Genomic DNA, 18,341 nt, shown 5'->3' on the forward strand with positions numbered 1-18,341 from the left:
CGGTCAGAGGACGGGAGGGGCCCCTTAAAATCGATGCTCAAGCGCTCGAAGGGGCGGGTGGCCTTGATCAGGCTTGCTCTGTCCGGCCTAAAGAAGCGCGGTTTGCACTCGGCACAGGTCTGGCAGTTCCTGGTCATGGTCCTGACCTCCTCGATGGAGTAGGTCAGGTTGCGGGCCTTAATGAAGTGGTAAAGCCTGGTGACCCCGGGGTGGCAGAGGTCGTTGTGGAGGGTCTGAAGTCTATCAATTTGCGCGCTGGCGCATGTAATTCGCGATAGAGCATCAGGGGGTTCGTTCAGCTTACCAGGCCGGTACAAGATATCATAATCGTAGGTGGATAGCTCGATTCTCCACCTCAAGATCTTGTCGTTCTTGATTTTACCCCTCAGCTTGTTATTAAACATAAAAGCGACCGAACGCTGGTCGGTGAGGAGGGTAAATCGCTTGCCTGCGAGGTGATGCCTCCAGCGGCGTACCGCCTCCACAATCGCCTGGGCCTCCTTCTCGACCGAAGAGTGTCGGATCTCAGGGCCCTGTAGGGTCCTTGAGAAGAAGGCCACCGGTCTCCCCTCCTGGTTGAGGGTAGCGGCTAGGGCGAAGTCGGATGCATCGCTCTCAACTTGGAAGGGGATGGACTCATCCACTGCGTGCATAGTGGCCTTAGCAATGTCTCCACTGATGAGGGAGAAGGCCGCGCGCGCTTCTTCCGTAAGGGGGAAGGAGGTGGACTTCATGAGGGGTCTGGCTTTGTCCGCATAATTCGGCACCCATTGGGCATAGTAGGCGAAGAGCCCCAGGGTTCTCTTCAGCGCCTTTGGACAGTGGGGAAGGGGTAGCTCCATGAGGGGACGCATTCTTTCGGGATCGGGGCCGATGATTCCGTTCTCTACTACGTAGCCGAGGATGGCAAGGCGCGAGGTGTTAAACACACATTTCTCCTTATTGTAGGTGAGGTTCAGCTGTTGGGCCGTACGGAGGAATCTTTCCAGATTAGCGTCATGGTCTTGCCGGTCGCGGCCGCAGATGGTGACGTTATCTAGATAGGGGAACGTGGCTTGCAGCCCGTTCTGGTCAACCATCCGGTCCATCTCCCTTTGGAAGACCGAAACCCCGTTGGTGACGCCGAAGGGGACCCTAAGGAAGTGGTAGAGGCGGCCATTCGCCTCGAAGGCGGTATACTGGCGGTCCTCGGGGCGGATAGGGAGTTGGTGGTAGGCCGACTTAAGGTCGATGGTAGAGAATACCCGGTATTGAGCAATCTGATTGACCATATCAGATATACGGGGAAGGGGGTATGCGTCCAGCTGGGTGTACCGGTTTATGGTTTGGCTGTAGTCGATGACCAGGCGGTTTTTATTGCCGGTCTTAACGACTACAACCTGGGCACGCCAGGGGCTGCTGCTCCCCTCGATGATGCCCTCCTTCAGGAGACGCTGCACCTCAGAGCTAATGAAAGCTCTGTCCCCGGAGCTGTACCGCCTGCTCTTGGTAGCGACGGGTTTGCAGTCGGGGGTGAGGTTAGCGAACAGGGAAGGTGGCGGGACCTTGAGGGTGGATAGGCCGCAGGTGTTACGCGGTGGGCGATTTAAAGGCTGCTGGTTGTCGACTGTGAGCGGGGGGAGGGGTCCACCGTATGCTAGAGTGACGCTTTGGAGGTGGGATTGAAAATCCAGCCCTAGTAGGACGGCAGCGCATAGCTGGGGCAGGACGAGGAGTTTAAAGTTTTTATACTCCGTGCCCTTAACCGACAGGGTCACAACACAGTAGCCACTGATGTCTGTGGCGTGGGACCTCGATGCCATCGAGATCCGGTTGCGCGTTGGCTGGACAGTGAGGGAGTAGTGGCTCACCGTGTCTGGATGTATGAAGCTCTCCGTGCTTCCGCTGTCGAACAGGCAGGTCGTAGCGTGGCCGTCTACTTTGATGTCCATCATTGACTTGGACAGCTGATGCGGGCGAGCTTGGTCTAGTGTGACGGAGGCTAGTGTGTGGCTGAGCGGGTCGCTGTAGTCTGTAGGTGAAGCGGTCGTCAGGTCTGGAGGTAAGGTGGCGGTCGAGCGTGGTGGGTAAAATGAAGGCGCCCACGAGGTGGGGCAAAATGGTGGAGAAGATGGCTGCCCCCACAACCCACATGAGGCACTGCTGGCGTCGGTTGCCTGGATCAAAGATGGCCGCCCCATTGCTCATCTGTGGCCTTGATAGAAGATGGCCGCCCCCACAGTTCGCATGAGGCACTGCTGGCCTCTGCTGCTCTCCCTCTGCAGGCCTTCGCGAAGTGGCCTTTCTTCAGGCAGCTGGAGCACGTCGCGTTTTTGGCTGGGCAGCGCGACCTCGGGTGTTTCGCCTGCCCACAGAAGAAGCAGCCGGCGGCCCGGTTGCGGGGGTCCGAAGTCGCAGTCGGTACCGGGGGTGGCGGTCCCGATCAGGTCCGGGACGCCGACGCTGAGGTAGGTCCCGGGGGCGGCGCTACGAGGGGTATTGCGGTCGGGGTCGGGCCCGAGTCCCAGAGTCGCGAACTGTACCTGGAATACACCTCGAGGTCCCGCTGGGTCACTTCTAGGGAGTAGGCCAAGGCTGCAGCTGTGTTCAGGTCGAGGTCCTTTGATTCCAGCAGTCTCTGCCGTGAGTAGTCGGACCGAAGGCCTTTCACGAAGGCATCACGGATGTTATCTTCAGTGTTTTCTGCAGCCGATACTGCTTTAAAGTCACAGTCCCTGCCGAGTGTTCGTAGCGCCCGTAAAAATTCAGCTACAGACTCTCCTGGCTGTTGCGGGCGGGATCTTAGGAGGTGTCTGGCATACATGGAATTTACCGGGCTCCGGTACTGCTGTTTCAGTAGGTTGATAGCGGCCTCGTAAGTAGTAATGTCCTGGATGAGTGCGTATACTTTAGGGCTCGCTTGGGCGGTCAGAACTCTCAGTTTGGATCTCTGAGGGACGCCGGATTCTTCCAGGTAGGATTCGAAGCAGCACAGCCAGTGTTTGAAGTCGAGGGCTGCGTTTGTTGCTTGTGGGTTTAGATCCAGGTACGGTGGTTTGAGGGCTCGCAGCCAAGCTGGCTGCTGTGGCTGTTGTAGCTGGGCGTCTGGCTGGTCGTTTGGCTGCTCTGTTGACTGGTTGTTTGGCTGCTCAAGTGACGACATTTTAAAATTTAGTCAATAAAATTGATATACCTATCAATTCGTCCAATGAAAAGCGACGAGTTAAGAAAGTAACTATAGGTTTTTATTGACTAAATAACAGAGCCCACCCTCGTGGGTGATCGGATCCAAGAAGGAGGAATACCAGCCAGTCGACCACCTTTATACCCGGGCAGGTAGGCGGAGCCATGGGCGGAGTCGGCAGTGGTCAGCCCAGGTATAGCAGCGTGACAAGAGGCGACCTCGTACAGTGATACAACAATGTGAACAGTGATAACTATAGGGAAACGATCTAACAGTGATAACTATAGTGTAACGATAGTGAACGGTAAAAGTGGTTTACCACACCTTGGTTTCGTACCTATAAAAGCAAAGCGGTAATGTTGAACTTGGTTAGATCACATTCGGAGGTTGGGTTAGTTTTGGGCACCATATTATAGGAAGGACATAAAAGCAATGGAATAGGTTCATTGTAGATTCAATAGGATGGGAGGGATGGCAAGGGATAAACGTTATGTCAAGAGACTTGAGAAGTCAGCATTTTTCACTAAAGCTGAGAAGGTTAAGGGATGCCCTGATCGAGGCCTTCAAGATTATGGGGTCAATTTTAACTGTTCCTGCCAGCCAGGAAATGGGTGGTGGTGAGTAGTCTGTCTGTTTTATACCTGCCAGATTGGCTTCAATGGAAAAGGAGAATCAAGTGAGGTTTAAAATGGGCGGCCGCCATTTCTCGACTGGCGGGAACGGTTACAATCGGCTCCCCGTGTCTGAAGGGTTATGTTGAGGAAATAGCAATGGATTGCCTCCGCTGATCAATGAGATGCTAAGAAGAGCGTGCAAATTTAAGATAATCACAAAAAGAATTAAAGGGGAGGTTTAAACAAAAAATCTTTACAAACAGGATGGTTACGTTGTCGAACTCTCTGCCAGATACCGTCGTTGAAACAGAATCCATAAATATATTTAAGAGAAGTACATAGTTGCTTGAAAATGGGGAATATTAAAGGTTATTGGGAGCGATCAGGAGATTGGGATTAGACTAGCTGGCTCTTGTGGAGATAAACACAGGTGCAGAGTTGCCCGGCTAGATGGCCTGCTTCTGTACTGTAATATTCTAGCATTCTGTGTGTTACTGAGTGTGCAGTACCCCAGCATCGAAGCTTTGACCACGCTCAATAAGCTCCGATGGATGGGTCACGTCGTCCACGTGCCCGATACGAGACTCCCAAAACAAGCGCTCTACTCGGAGCTCTGACACGACAAGAGAGCCCCAGGTGGGCAGAGGAAACGCTTCAAGGACACCCTCAAAGCCTCCTCGAAAAAGTGCAACATCCCCACTGACACCTGGGAATCCCTGGCCAAACACCTCGAGTCTCTTCGCCGGGAGCAAGCGGAAGCCAAGCGCAAACCCCTGCAAGGAGCGCACATCAATCCAAGCACTCCACCCACCTGCCCCTTCAACCATCGTCTGCCCCACCTGTGACAGAGACTGTAGGTCCCGCATTGGTCTCATCAGTCACCTGAGAACTCATTTTTAATGTGGAAACAAGTCATCCTCGGTTCCGAGGGACTGCCTAAGAGAGAAGTACCACATCCTTTGTTTGCTTCAGTTCAAACTAGAGGTAGGTTTGTTCCTACTCCATGTCAGTGGGGTAGATTTATGTTTTCACTGCCTGGCCGGTAATCTGGCGGAGCAGATTACCCACTCGTTTTAGAACCTGCCGGACTTTCGTGCTATCAATTTCTACACCGGCCGGGCAATCCGTTCCGCCAGATTACTGGCCAGGCAGTGAAATCTACCCCATTATCATTCTGCAAACACCGCGTCATTTCCATCTAGTGGCCCAGCAGAGAACTGCCGTAACTAATCTCACTTGTACATCAAAATGCCGGCAACTGCTGCAATGGTATCTTGAGTGAGCGCAGCCTGCAGTAGCATTTTTCTATTTTCTGAATAATGTACAAAATGGACTGTTTGCACAATGGCTCACATATTTGAAAAATAATTAATAATATCTGTTGCTTTGTTTTTCAGTTCTAAATAAGAGCTTGGGAAATCTCGAGATTACAACACTGCTGCCAACATCACCTGTGCATTCCCCACGTGAGTAGCTTTCTGTCTTTTATTGAACACTCTGCACGGTTAAATGGGAAAAAGCAGACGAGTTAATGATGAGTGTGAATCAGCCTGTGCCCCACCATTACAGCTCAACTGAACCTTACTAGCTCAGTTGATTCATGTAGTGGCTATAGTAAGTTTTGCTAGGCTTTAAACTCTGACAAACTTTGGACTGTATGCATTAAGAAGATAAAATGGTTGCGATTTGGCCCAGATTTTGCTGGATGTACCATAGAAGAAATAGTAGGCTTGTTCAACAAGACCTGTATATATAACAATGGACCTGTAAGAGTGATGGACGTACCTAAGGACTCATTATCTTCACAGTAGTTTCTGAGATTGGGAATTCAGCATGTGTGAGGTAAGGGGGCTAATTCTCTCTTGCACGGTGCTGCCATTGCATTAAACCACCTTAATCCATGTATAGTTTGAGGTCCAGAGGTCAGGAAAATGAATCACCGTGTGGCTATTCTACATGGTATTTCCTTCAAGTTTCTCTTGTTGCTTTTCTCAAATCTGCTTCTCCTAAAAATTAATGACTCCCTTAGTTTGTCAAATTAAATATTCAGCACAAAACTGAAGACTCGAGTAAATCAAAAGACATGCACCGCTTTCTTATCTCCATGTGCTTTGTCTTTCAGCTGGTATTTCTTCTCCGCACGTTTCAGCGATACCACGGAATACTTCGCCTGTTATTTCCAATGCAGGCTCTCCTGTCAGTCCTGTGGACAGTCCAGCTACTCCAGGCTTCTCCAGTCCTCAATCTATTGATATTCAGAGTTCGCCAGAGTCCATGACCAATGCTCAACCTGTGGATATTCCAACGACTCCAGTCTCCGTCGGCAGTGGGGGCCCATGTATGTCGCAGAAATGTTTAATCTGTTACTAATCAAGTTTGTAATAAGTGCATAGCTTGAGTTGTGCTTCAATAGGTTAGAAGATTTTCCTATAGATAAGTTACACAGCACAATAGAAGACCAGCCCAAAGTGACATGGAGTGGAGGGATGCCAGTTTGATCCCTCCGCTCAGCTGAACTGCCAGTTTTAGTCACACTTGGGTAACAGTAGGAAGCCGTGGGGGTGGGTTGCAGCATGGGTAAGGTAAACTCAGTTATTCACGCTTCTTAATAAACCATTTTGAGTAGCATTGATAAAGGCCTGGGAGCAGTATAGCCTCCATCAAGTATTACAGATTTGTTCACACATTTTCCAGTCTCTCCTATTTTTGCATGGCTGACTATCACATATCAAGATGTCTGGGGCTGGATTTATTTCCACCTTGCTGAAGTTGCATACATGCATGTTCTATATCTCAATGCCAATCCGACAGAGATTCCTTTAAAAAAAAACACACACACACAATCCCTTCCGCCTTCTAACATTTTAATCTGGCCCCAGTTACAATGTGCTTTCTCAGTTCTTCCCCCAGGCCCATCGGAGGCTTACACTTCTGCCTATAGTGGAATGGTCCACATCACAGCAACTGGAAAGCTGACACATTAAACTAAAGGAAGCACACTGGCTCTCTTGGCTAAACATCAGATGGCATTAGCAGTGATGGTGGGGAAGTCTCGAGACTGAGAGGGCTTCACAGAAGCAGGTAGCCACATGGGTGGAGGTAGAGCTGGGAGCAGTGCAGGAGTGAGGGAAAGCATATGCCAGAATGGCTGCTGTACAAATTGTCTAATTATCCCTTCTTTATATGCAAGATCACCAGACGATTCCATTTTGGGAAGAATCATCTGAGCTGCTGACTCCAACAATCAAGCTATACACAAAAACAAGTAAATATTTAATTTCTCATCATTAACATCTGGCGAAACTGTGCATGCAGTTCAGTGTTGTATTTAGCACTCAATGGATCAGGTTAACAAATAAATTGTAATGTAGAATGAAAAACAAAATCCTGCAGAGTTGGTTGGTCAGCACCAAACCTATTGCGCATAATATATTTTACTTTGTTCTCACTCAGTTTGGTTGGAAGTGCAGCATCAAGATAAAGCTGCTCTCGCAAAATGTTCTAGCCAATGCTTGTTCATACATCACTGTCTGAAGTGTCATCATACTTAAGATGATGGTGGAAGATTATTTAATCTTCTTTTGTATCAACAGAAGGTGTAGAAGCTTGTGTAGAAGCTTGTATAGAAACCGTGAAAGAATATTTGAAGGACATGAGCCAACACTCTTACATTTGCCACGAGCATGACGAGATGCTTCTTGAAGACGTTTATGTGGATGTCACAATGGTAGAGGGTCAAGCTGAAAGTAAATCTGCAAAAAACTCCACGAAGTGCTTGGATAAAGAGTGCAGGATCTATGACATAGCAGAACGAGAAAGAGGTGCTGTAAACATGAGCAATCTCTTTGACATCTCGGGAAAACGACAGAAAGAAACAAAAGTAGTTGCTTTACTGGGGAGAGCGGGGATTGGTAAAAGTGCACTCGTCCAAAGAATCTGCCATGACTGGGTGAACGGATGCTTCGGGCAGTTTGAGTTTGTTTTCTGGTTTAAGTGCAGGACACTCAACTTTGCGAAGCAGTACAGTTTGAAGGATTTACTTTTCCAGCCATTTCTTCCTTCACTAAAGAACACAGATGAAGTCTTTCAATACCTGTGCCACAATTCACGCAAGGTTCTGCTCATTTTTGATGACTTCGAAGACTTCCAAGATCACGATGGTCTCATGCAGCCTCCAACTTGCAGTTCAACGGAAAGACCTCGCACTGTCAAACAGCTGCTTGCCGGCCTTCTTCAGAAGAAGTTGCTTAAGGGATGCACAGTGCTTATTACTGCAAGACCTAAAGGAACCTTCAACCAGTACCTTGGCAGAGTGGACAAGATTGTTGAAGTATTGGGGTTCAGCCCAGGACACATACAGGAATTCCTGCACAGGTACTTTGAAGACTCGTCCTTGGCTGCTGAAGCAATGGCATGTCTTCAGGAGCAGCAGTACATGCTCAGCTTTTGCTACGTCCCTTTATTATGCAGGTTTATCTGTTTTGTGCTCAAAGCTATGCGCCGGTCTGGAGACAGGCATTTGGCATTGCCATCCACCCTCACTAATTTATTTCTGAACATTTTTCAAATCCTACTACACTGTGAAGCACCGACCATTCCACAGACACAAAATGTCATCGCTTTGCACAAGCGGAACATCCTGGAGTTGAGCAAACGTGCCTTCTCTGGAGCCCAGCGCCACGAATGTGTGTGCATAGACTCCAGGTCAGCAGAAATGTCCAACTTTGCTTTGAAGCATGGTCTGCTAAGCCCTTTCTTAATGACTGGCGAAGGAAAAAAGCAGGAATGTGGGAAAACCTTTTCTCATTCTTCCCTGCAGAACTTTCTGGGAGGGTTGTATTTATTGTTTTCTGAAGATATCAAATGCAAAGGCCTCACAAAAATTATTTCACTAGAGCACAAAAAGCGGAAATCTCAGGAGGACTGGTTGGACATCGTACGCAGGTTTCTGGCAGGACTGGCCTTTCAGGAAGGAAATGCGTTTCTTAATTGTTTCTCCAATCATTCAAAGGCAAACATTAAAAGCAAGAAGCAAAAGAGCCTGCAGAAATACTTGACCGAGCTCGGAGTCAGTACACTCGGCACCAGTAAATTGCTGGAGCTCTGCCATTGTGTTTATGAAACACAGAGTACTGAGCTGACTGCACGAGTAGCTGCTAAACTAAGTGAGAAGTTATCCTTCAGAGGCACACGGCTGACTCCTCCTGACATCTTCGTACTGCTGCATGTGATGCGGAGCTCCCCGAATAACTTTGCCGTTGACCTGAGGGACACAAGCATTGGCCTGCAAGGGATCAAGCAGTTCATTGAGTTGAAGAATGTGACCTCGTTTAGGTATGTGCACAGATCTCCCATCTGTAAATTGAATGCAATGTCCTGCTTGGACTTTTCACTTAATTTTAGCGTAATGTAGTGAGATAATTCTGCTGAACTTTTTTCCTCTGAGTTCATCCTCCTGATAGTATTCACCATTCTCTTTTCTCTTTTTGAGACCATACTGTATTTAAATTTCAAACTATTTCTAAACCCCGCTCAACACCAAGCACCATTCCTTGGGACACATTGTAGACAGACAGCCTGCTACCAGCCATGTGGCAGTGCTACTCTTGATTTAGTCTCTAGGAGGTGAATGGAAGCAGCTGACCATGATCCGGCCTCCAGTTTTCCCTCCTTTCTTGTGAAGCAGCATCTGGCTCTGTGTTTGTCGTTGCCCCCGCCCACAGTATGGCCAGGATAGGGAGCTCGCCTTGTGTGCAGAATTGCAGATGCAAATTGCACCCTTGCACTGAGGCTCCCTCACCCCAGTATCCTGCATCGTCATCAACCTCACTGAGAATCCCTGCAATCATTACCGCAACCTTGAGTTGTAATTCAAACCTACAGTCGTTTGTTAAATATTAAATTGATTGATTTTTTGCATTGGATTCTGTGGAGTTGCTGTCTGTTGCCTTTGTAGCCTCTCCACACTGTGGGAATTCACTGAATGCTTTCCTCTTGCCTTTTTTAAAAAAGAAAACCGTAGTGATTTTACTGAATGAACATTATTTTTTGAAAGCCCCACAGTGATGATTTCAACTAAATGTTCTTGCTTTTAAGAAAACCATGTGGTTGAACCTTACCGATGGCTCTTGGTTATTTAAAACAAAAACCCAATAGAAGTTAAGACTTGTGCTAATTCCTCTCTGTGTATGCTCTGTGGGTGGGTGCAGAATCAGAGAAGCCTATGTAATTAAATAATGAAGCCCATGGACTTGATTGCTGCTGTATAAACTGGTTTAATACCTACAAGCAATATCTTATGATGTGTCTACCTCTACCGCTCCTTATCGGCGCAACTTAAAACCTACCTCTCTGACCAAGCTATTGGTCACCTGTCCTAATATATCTCCTTATGTGGCTCGGTATTAAATTTTTGTTTGATAACGCTCCTGTGAAGTGCCGTGGGACATTTTACTACGTTAAAGGGGCTATATAAATACAAGTTGTTTTTGCTGTTGATGTGACAATTACTCTTCTGGCACAACAAAATAAATGAGGCCACCTTAAAGGGTGGGAGAACCTGTGGCCTATCATTCAGCCTGCCTACCTAGGCCTGTCGAAGTATTTTTACGCTTGCTAAGTTGTATGTTTGTTATTGGGAAAGGCACAGCAGCTGGAGAAAAATGACAAACAGCAGCTTAAAAATCATTGCATGGGTGTAGTATTTCTGCTGTTTCGACTAGTGTGGAAACTGTCCTGCAATCTAAACGGGATGGTTCACACAGCACCAGGGTCAAGTGTGAGGCTGTCTACTCAATAAATTCCTTGTCCACAGGGCGGCGTTATCAAATTTCTGAACGATTCATTCTGCTTCATGTTCATTTGTCATTATTCCTTCAGAGTGTCGATATGTGATGCAATAAAACTTTGGGAGCATTTGGAGCAAACTGGATTACATGAGCTGCTTCACCTGTCTCTTGTTAAGTTTTCTGTCAATCCTTTTGAGGTCAAGAGTTTGAAAGATATCGATGACCTTGATTTACTGGTGCAGATTCACAAAGATAGAAGATTCCTTTCGTGGTGAGTTGGCGCCTCTCTCATTTAGTTCCTATCTGTAGATGTGAGTTTCTGCCTCTCTCTATCCCATTGCTTTGCAATGTAATATACCTGGTTGCCTTGGTGCAGTTTCCAATGAACGTATTAACCTATTGCCAGAATTTACCTGGCGCTAACGGTGCATTATACTAAAAATTACAATTAGTGATGTTAACAGATGAATACTTAATATGTTTATATGACTTCCCTGTCGGCATTCTTAGCCTAGGTGTCTGTGCTAAAATATTGGGCAGAGGAAGAGCATATTAATGCATTAAGCAATTGTCCACTAATATCACTAACATTAATTTCAACAACAGTATGCATTTAACATAGAAAAACTTCCCAAGGAGTAAGGAAAAAAACAGATGCTGAGCCAAAGAAGGAGCTATTAGGAGGGGATGACCAAAAGCTTCATCAAAGTTGTGGGTTTTAAGGAGGGTCTTAAAGGAGGAGATGGAGATTGAGAGAGGGAACTCCAGAGCATGGGGCCTAGGTGGCTGAAGACACTGCTGCCAATGGTGAAGCAAAGATTGGGGGGGTGGGGGATGTCTAAGAGACCAGAGGAACGGAGAGTTCGGGGGTAGGGGGTTTGTAGCACAGATATGGAGGGATGAGGCCATGAAGGAATTTAAACAATAAAATGAGAATTTCAAATTTGAGGTTTTGGGGAACTGGGAACCAATGTAGGTGAATAAGGAAAGGGGAGATGGTCCAACGGGATTCTGTGTGGGATAGAATACAAGCAGCAGAGTTTTGTATGAGCTCAAGTTTATAGAGGGTAGGGGATGGCATGGAGATCATCATTGAAATAATTGAGCCTGGAGGTGACAAAGGCATGGATGAGGGTTTCAGCAGCAGATGGGCTGAGGTAGGGATGGAGCCAGACAGTATTAGAGGTGGCAATAGGCAGTCTTTGTGATGGAGAGGACGTGGGGTCGGAAGCTCAGCTTGGGGTCAACTAGGACTCTGAGGTTGTGAACCGTCTGGTTCAGCCTGAGACAGTATTCAGGGAAGATGGAGTTAGTGGCAAGTGTACAGAGTTTGTGGTGGGGGCCAAAGATAATGGCTTTGGTGTTCCAGAGTTAGCTGGAGGAAATTGTGGTTTAGCAAGACTAGATGCTAGACAAGCAGTCTGACAGCAGAGGCAATGGAGGAGTCCAGAGAGGTGGTGGAGAGGTAGAGCTGGGTGTTGTCAACCTGCAGGTCATGTCACCAAGTGGCAACTTAGGAACATAGGAACGGGAGTAGGCCATTCAACCCTTTGAGCCTGTTCCGCCATTCAATTGGATCATGGCAGATCTATATCTTAACTCCATCTACCCGCCTTAGTTCCATATTCCCTCAATACCCATGCCTAACAAAAATCTCTCGATCTCAGTTTTGAAATTTTCAATTGACCCCTAGCCTCAACAGCTTTTTGGGGGAGAGAGTTCCAGATTTTCACTACCCTTTGTGTGAAGAAGTGCTTCCTGAAATCGCTGCTGAAATCGCTCTTATTTTAACATTATACCCCCTTGTTCTGGACTCTCTCACCAGGGGAAATAATTTATCTTTTATCTACCCTATCAAACCCTTTCATCATCTTAAACACCTCAATTAGATCACCTCTTCCACATCTACAAGTTTGAGGGGAGGGGGCCAAGAATGGATCCCTGGGGAACTCCTGAGGTGAAATTATGGGAATAGGAAGAGTAGCCCTTGGGAGAGATGGTCTGGCTATAATTGGACAGGTAAGAGTGGAACCAAGCAATCTACTTTAGATCTGAGAAGACAAGTCCTAAAATGTTCTTAATGGTGCGAGATTAGGAGCTATGGAGAAGCAAAGGGTATTTAGGTGTCCGTGGACACACACATAACTAAATGCTAGTGCACAGGTACAGAAAGTAATCACAAAAAGCTGATGGAACATTGGCCTTTATATCAAGGGGATTGCAATTTAACAGTGAGGAAGCGATGCTGCAGTTGTACAGACCCCATCTGGAGTGTTGCATTCAGCTTCGGGCACCAAACCTCAGGAAAGATGTATTGGCCTTGGAGGGGCTACAGGGCAGATTCAGCGGAATGATACCAGGCCTTAAAGGGTTAAATTATACGGGCAGGTTGCATAAACGTGGCTTGTATTCCCTTGAGTTTAGATGGTTGAGGGGTGATCGAATTGAGGTATTTAAAATGATAAAGGGATTTGATAGGATAGATACAGAGAAACTATTTCCTCTGGTGGGAAATGCAGAACAGGAGGGCATAACTTTAAAATTAGAGATAGGCTATTTAGGAATGATATGAGGAAGCGTTATTTAACACACAGGGTAGTGGAAATCTGGAACTCGCTTCCCCAAAAGGCTGTGGATGCTGGGTCAATTGAAATTTCCAAGACTGCGATCGATAGATGTTTGTTAGGTAAGGGTATCAAAGGTTCTGGATCAAAGGCAGGTACATAGGGTTGAGTTATAGATCAGCCATGGTCTAATTGAATGGCAGAATAGGCTCGAGGGGTTGAATGGCCTACTCCTATGTTACTATCTTCTTCTTAGGCAGTCCCTCGGAACCGAGGATGACTTGCTTCCACATTTAAAAATGAGCTCGCAGGTGACTGATGAGTCCAATGCGGGACCTACAGTCTCTGTCACAGGTGGGGCAGACGGTGGTTGAAGGGGCGGGTGGGTGGGGTGCTTGGGTTGACGTGTGCTCCTTGCGTTGCCTGCGCTTGGCTTCCGCTTGCTCCCGGCGAAGAGACTCGAGGTGTTCGGCGCCTTCCCAGATGCTTTTCCTCCACTTTGTGCGGTCTTGGGCCAGGGATTCCCAGGTGTCGGTGGGGATGTTACACTTTTTCAAGGAGGCTTTGAGGGTGTCCTTGAAGCGTTTCCTCTGCCCACCTGGGGCTCTCTCGCCATGCTGGAGCTCCGAGTAGAGCACTTGTTTTGGGAGTCTTGTATCGGGCATGCGGACAATGTGACCCATCCATCGGAGCTGATCGAGCGTGGTCAGAGCTTCGATGCTGGGGATGTTGGCCTGAACAAGAACACTGACGTTGGTGCGCCTATCCTGCCAATGGATTTGCAGAATCTTGCGGAGGCAGCGTTGGTGGTACTTCTCCAGTGCTTTGAGGTGCCTGCTGTACATGGTCCATGTCTCTGAGGCATACAGCAGGGCAGGTATCACTGCTGCCCTGTAGACCATGAGCTTAGTGCCGGGTTTGAGGTCCTGGTCTTCAAACACTCTCTTCCTCAGGCGACCGAAGGCTGCACTGGCACACTGAAGGCGGTGTTGGACTTCGTCGTCGACGTCTGCCCTTGTTGACAGTAGGCTCCCGAGGTATGGAAAGTGGTCCACGTTGTCCAAGGCCTTGTTGTGGATTTTGATAATCGGAGGGCAGCACTGTGTGGCGGGGGCAGATTGGTAGAGGACCTTTGTCTTACGGATGTTTAGTGTAAGGCCCATGCTCTCGTATGCTTCGGTGAAGGTGTTTACGATGGTTTGGAGTTCGACCTCCGAGTGAGCGCAGACGCAAGCATCATCTGCATGTTACTATAGTACTATGAGGGCAGTCCCACCCAGCTATCTTGGTTTATATATTTCTATATTTTTTTGTGTGCAATATCTATTTTTGCTTAAATTGCTGAAGGAGTAATTACTTAGGCAATGATATCTAATTTGCAAATTGACTCTTTTGTATTTGAAGTTTGTAGAAAACTTCATTCAAGGAGGACATTTCTTGGTAAGCTAGTTATGCATTTAACAAGCGTCAGCAGTATCAAAGGAAGAGAGTTAATGCTTGTCCAAAAAGGCATCACTGTGTAATAGAATAAGCACAAAGAAGGCATCTTATTTCATCTTGTGCTTCTTTCTTATTTTTACCTGGAACAGCACACACAACACACCTGGGGGCGAACTCCATGAGCTGCCTGCTGTCAGGACACTACAAATGCTGGAATTTGCGTAAGTAATGATTTGTAATCTCGTGCTTCGATCATTTCATGAATGATTAGCTTTCTCAACTTGAATATGCTATCGGAGTCGAGATGTCTGTAAACGTGGGAAGTTTAGTAGCAGTTTCACAGTGTTTGATGTATTTCCTGGAACCCTAGTGCCCACACAGGTCTGTGATGATGGCTGGTACCCACAGTTCTCCTCATGGTTAATCAGCCATGTTATCAGGTTAAAGAGAGACTAGGCACTAGTCAGAGAGGGAGGAGAAATCAGAAAGACCAGTCACCCTGCGATACACTCATGCTCCTCTTTGTCAATGATTATAAAGTAGCATAAAAGGGAAGAAAGGTAAATGTTGAATTAAAAAAGTTAAAGTACATTTACTGGTTACAAACATATTACAGGAAACTTTTTTTTATACGGGACCGACGTGGTGCCGGTTCATCAAAAATTCCAGATAACCGAGAGCTATAGTAAAAAATACGGAGAGCTGAGAGCGCCGTATAAAGCAACAAACCCTGTTGCTTAGCAACAGGTTCAGAACAATGGCCACAAGTTCCAAGTGTCTCTGTAGCTTAGCAACAGCTGCAGCCACACCCTTGCACAGCAACAGATCGAGGAAGGCAAGTACAATATGAAGTAAAACTTACCTGAACCTACTCCTGAATTTTGCCAGTTAACCGAGATTTCCGGTTATTTTAGGTGCCGGTAAATCGAGAGTTTCCTGTAGATGGTACAGGAAACTTCGCGATATCCGGCACCGACGGGACCGGTGTGATGCCGATCTATGAAAACTTCCCGACAGACCAGCGTTAATGTTGAAGGATACGGAGGTTTTCATCTCCGTATCTGACAACAAACACTGTTGCTTAGCAACAGCTTGTAAACAGTCGGCCCGTACCTTGGAAGCGTCTCTGTGGCTTAGCAACAGCTTCAGAGCGGCTTTCCAGAGACTGACTGTTTAAAAAAAAATGCTAGGAGAAGAAAAAAAAAGGAAAAAAACCTAACAAAACGGCTGCTGATTTCTGCCGTTAGATCGAGGTTTCGGCCCTACAACCTCCGGATAAACCAAAGTTTCCTGTATTGTAGTCAACAATATTGTAATTCTGTTTGCTGCAAACTGGTGAAGGATCTACAGAACAATGCTTTAGAAGTTTAGAATATCTCCGATTACGAGGGGGTTCTATTGTGACACCACTGGGTTACGCAGTTGTATAGTTAGATATTGGGCAACATGAGCTAATCCTTGAACATAAGATGCTCAGATTAATTACAAAGAGTGAACTCTCACTGCTGTTCCTGTGACAATAGTGAAAGCAAAACCCTAATCTTGTGACGAGGATCTTCCTTGGACATGTATCACTCCGCTAGGAAAAACTTCAGAGGACACTATAGAGATGCTTTTCTCCCACTGGTTTTCAAGAGAAACTCCTGTTATTACACTACTTATGAAAGATTTCCTCTGCACAATTTGTAGTGAAATATAAAAGGCAAAGCTACAGATTCACTGTGAATAATGAACAGTGGAAATCTTCCTCCACTCCCCCATATCAGGAGAACTCACCTTTAGTCTTCAAAAACAAGCTTAGCTCCATGAATTTCGAGTGCCAGCACAATTGCACAAGACACACAAATTATAATCGATATCTTTTCTCCATTAATGTTATAATGATCAGATTAATATTAACGGACCAATGACCGGAGGCTGCGCAGAAGCGTACTGTGCATTAATCTGGAACCGGAAGCATGATGCTTCTGTTTTTTTCCCCCAGAGCCCGCTCCCTCCCCAGCATTTTTCCCTAGAGCCCGCTCCCTCCCAGACATTTAAAAATAAAATTTTTAACAAGCCCACTCCCATAACGAGCAGGAAGCGCAGAACGCTTCTGATGCGCTATCAACAATACCAAAGACTACGAGATGGACTTAAATGAAGTAGGCTTTTATTGACTAAGAACTAGAGCATGCCTCTGCTAGTGAATCCATCCTAAGAGCTCTCGGGGGAAGGGTGGTGAGTCACCTTTATACCCGGGCTTAGGGGTGGAGCCAGGGGCTGAGACATGCCTGGACTTGTACAGGGTTAACAGTGGTTTACCACACAGGCATGTACAGGTTAACAGTGGTTTACCACATTCACCCCTCGTTTAAAAAAGAGTCCGGCGGGGTGAAGTGTTTCAAAAGTTCGTATACGAAAGTCTCTCCGGGGGTCTTGTCTGCCGTAATGATCTTCGTGGTGCCGGTTGCGGCGGTTCTTTGCCCGCGGCCGCTTCTCGCGTGGGACGGAGCACTGGCGTGTCGTCCTCTCGGGGTAGGGATGGCACCGGCATGTCGTCAGTTCGTGGTAGACACCCCGGTGGTGCGTCGTGGGTAGTGGTGGTGGGTGGAGGTAGTGGATGGTGATCGATGGTGTTTCGGGTGGTACCTGAGGGTGCGAGGTCTCGAATTGAGACTGTGTCCTCCCGCCCGTCAGGATACGCCACGTAGGCGTACTGTGGGTTGGCGTGGAGGAGGTGAACCTTTTCGACCAGGGGGTCCGTCTTCTGGCTCCTCACGTGTTTCCTGAGCAGGACGGGTCCCGGAGACGTCAGCCATGGCGGTAGTGATGTCCCCGAGGTGGATTTCCTGGGGAAGACGAACATCTTTTCGTGAGGGGTGGCGTTTGTGGCAGTACAGAGCAGTGATCGTATGGAGTGGAGCGCATCGGGGAGGACATCTTGCCAGCGGGAGATTGGGAGGCCCTTGGATTTTAGGGCGAGCATGGTGGTCTTCCACACCGTTGCGTTCTCCCTCTCTACCTGTCCGTTACCCCAGGGGTTGTAGCTGGTAGTCCTGCTCGTGGCTATGCCCTTCTCGAGCAGGTACTGGCGCAGCTCGTCGCTCATGAACGACGAGCCCCTGTCGCTGTGGATGTAATTGGGGAAGCCAAATATGGCGAACAGGTCGTGGAGGCACCTGATGACTGTGGCGCTGGTCATGTCCGGGCAGGGGATGGCGAAGGGGAAACTGGAGTACTCGTCAATAATATTGAGGGAGTACGTGTTGCGGTCAGAGGAGGGAAGGGGCCCCTTGAAATCGACGCTGAGATGTTCGAAGGGGCGGGTGGCTTTAATCAGGTGTGCCCTGTCTGGCCTATAAAAATGCGGTTTGCATTCGGCGCAGACCTGGCAGTTCCTGGTCATGGTCCTGACCTCCTCGATGGAGTAAGGCAGGTTGCGAGCTTTAATAAAGTGGGAGAACCTGGTGACCCCCGGGTGGCAGAGATCATTGTGGAGGGTCCGTAGCCTATCGACTTGTGCGTTGGCACATGTCCCACGGGATAGGGCGTCTGGGTGCTCATTAAGTTTCCCGGGCCGGTATAAGATATCGTAGTTGTAGGTGGATAACTCGATCCTCCACCGCAATATCTTATCATTTTTGATTTTCCCCCTTTGTCTGTTGTTAAACATAAATGCTACTGACCGTTGGTCAGTGAGCAGGATGAAACGTTTACCGGCCAGGTAATGCCTCCAGTGCCGTACCGCCTCCACTATCGCCTGGGCCTCCTTCTCGACTGAGGAGTGTCG

General features: G+C 47.8%; 1 protein-coding gene across 7 annotated transcripts in view; it reads left to right on the top strand.

Moving 5' to 3' along the window:
• Positions 1 to 18,341, top strand: part of ciita (class II, major histocompatibility complex, transactivator) — an 89,867-nt gene that overhangs the window by 58,213 nt on the left and 13,313 nt on the right. For all 7 annotated transcript variants that reach the window (XM_086000635.1, XM_086000636.1, XM_086000637.1 and 4 more), the window contains 6 exons: positions 5,175 to 5,243; positions 5,900 to 6,115; positions 6,968 to 7,042; positions 7,371 to 9,111; positions 10,657 to 10,836; positions 14,719 to 14,790. In XM_086000635.1, coding sequence (XP_085856761.1) covers positions 5,175 to 5,243; positions 5,900 to 6,115; positions 6,968 to 7,042; positions 7,371 to 9,111; positions 10,657 to 10,836; positions 14,719 to 14,790 — 2,353 coding nt within the window. The remainder of the gene's footprint in view (positions 1 to 5,174; positions 5,244 to 5,899; positions 6,116 to 6,967; positions 7,043 to 7,370; positions 9,112 to 10,656; positions 10,837 to 14,718; positions 14,791 to 18,341) is intronic.

The sequence above is a fragment of the Somniosus microcephalus genome, chromosome 11 (assembly GCF_052327205.1).
Source record: "Somniosus microcephalus isolate GS21.2 chromosome 11, FLI_Smic_1.0, whole genome shotgun sequence".
Taxonomy (NCBI): Eukaryota; Metazoa; Chordata; class Chondrichthyes; order Squaliformes; family Somniosidae; genus Somniosus; species Somniosus microcephalus.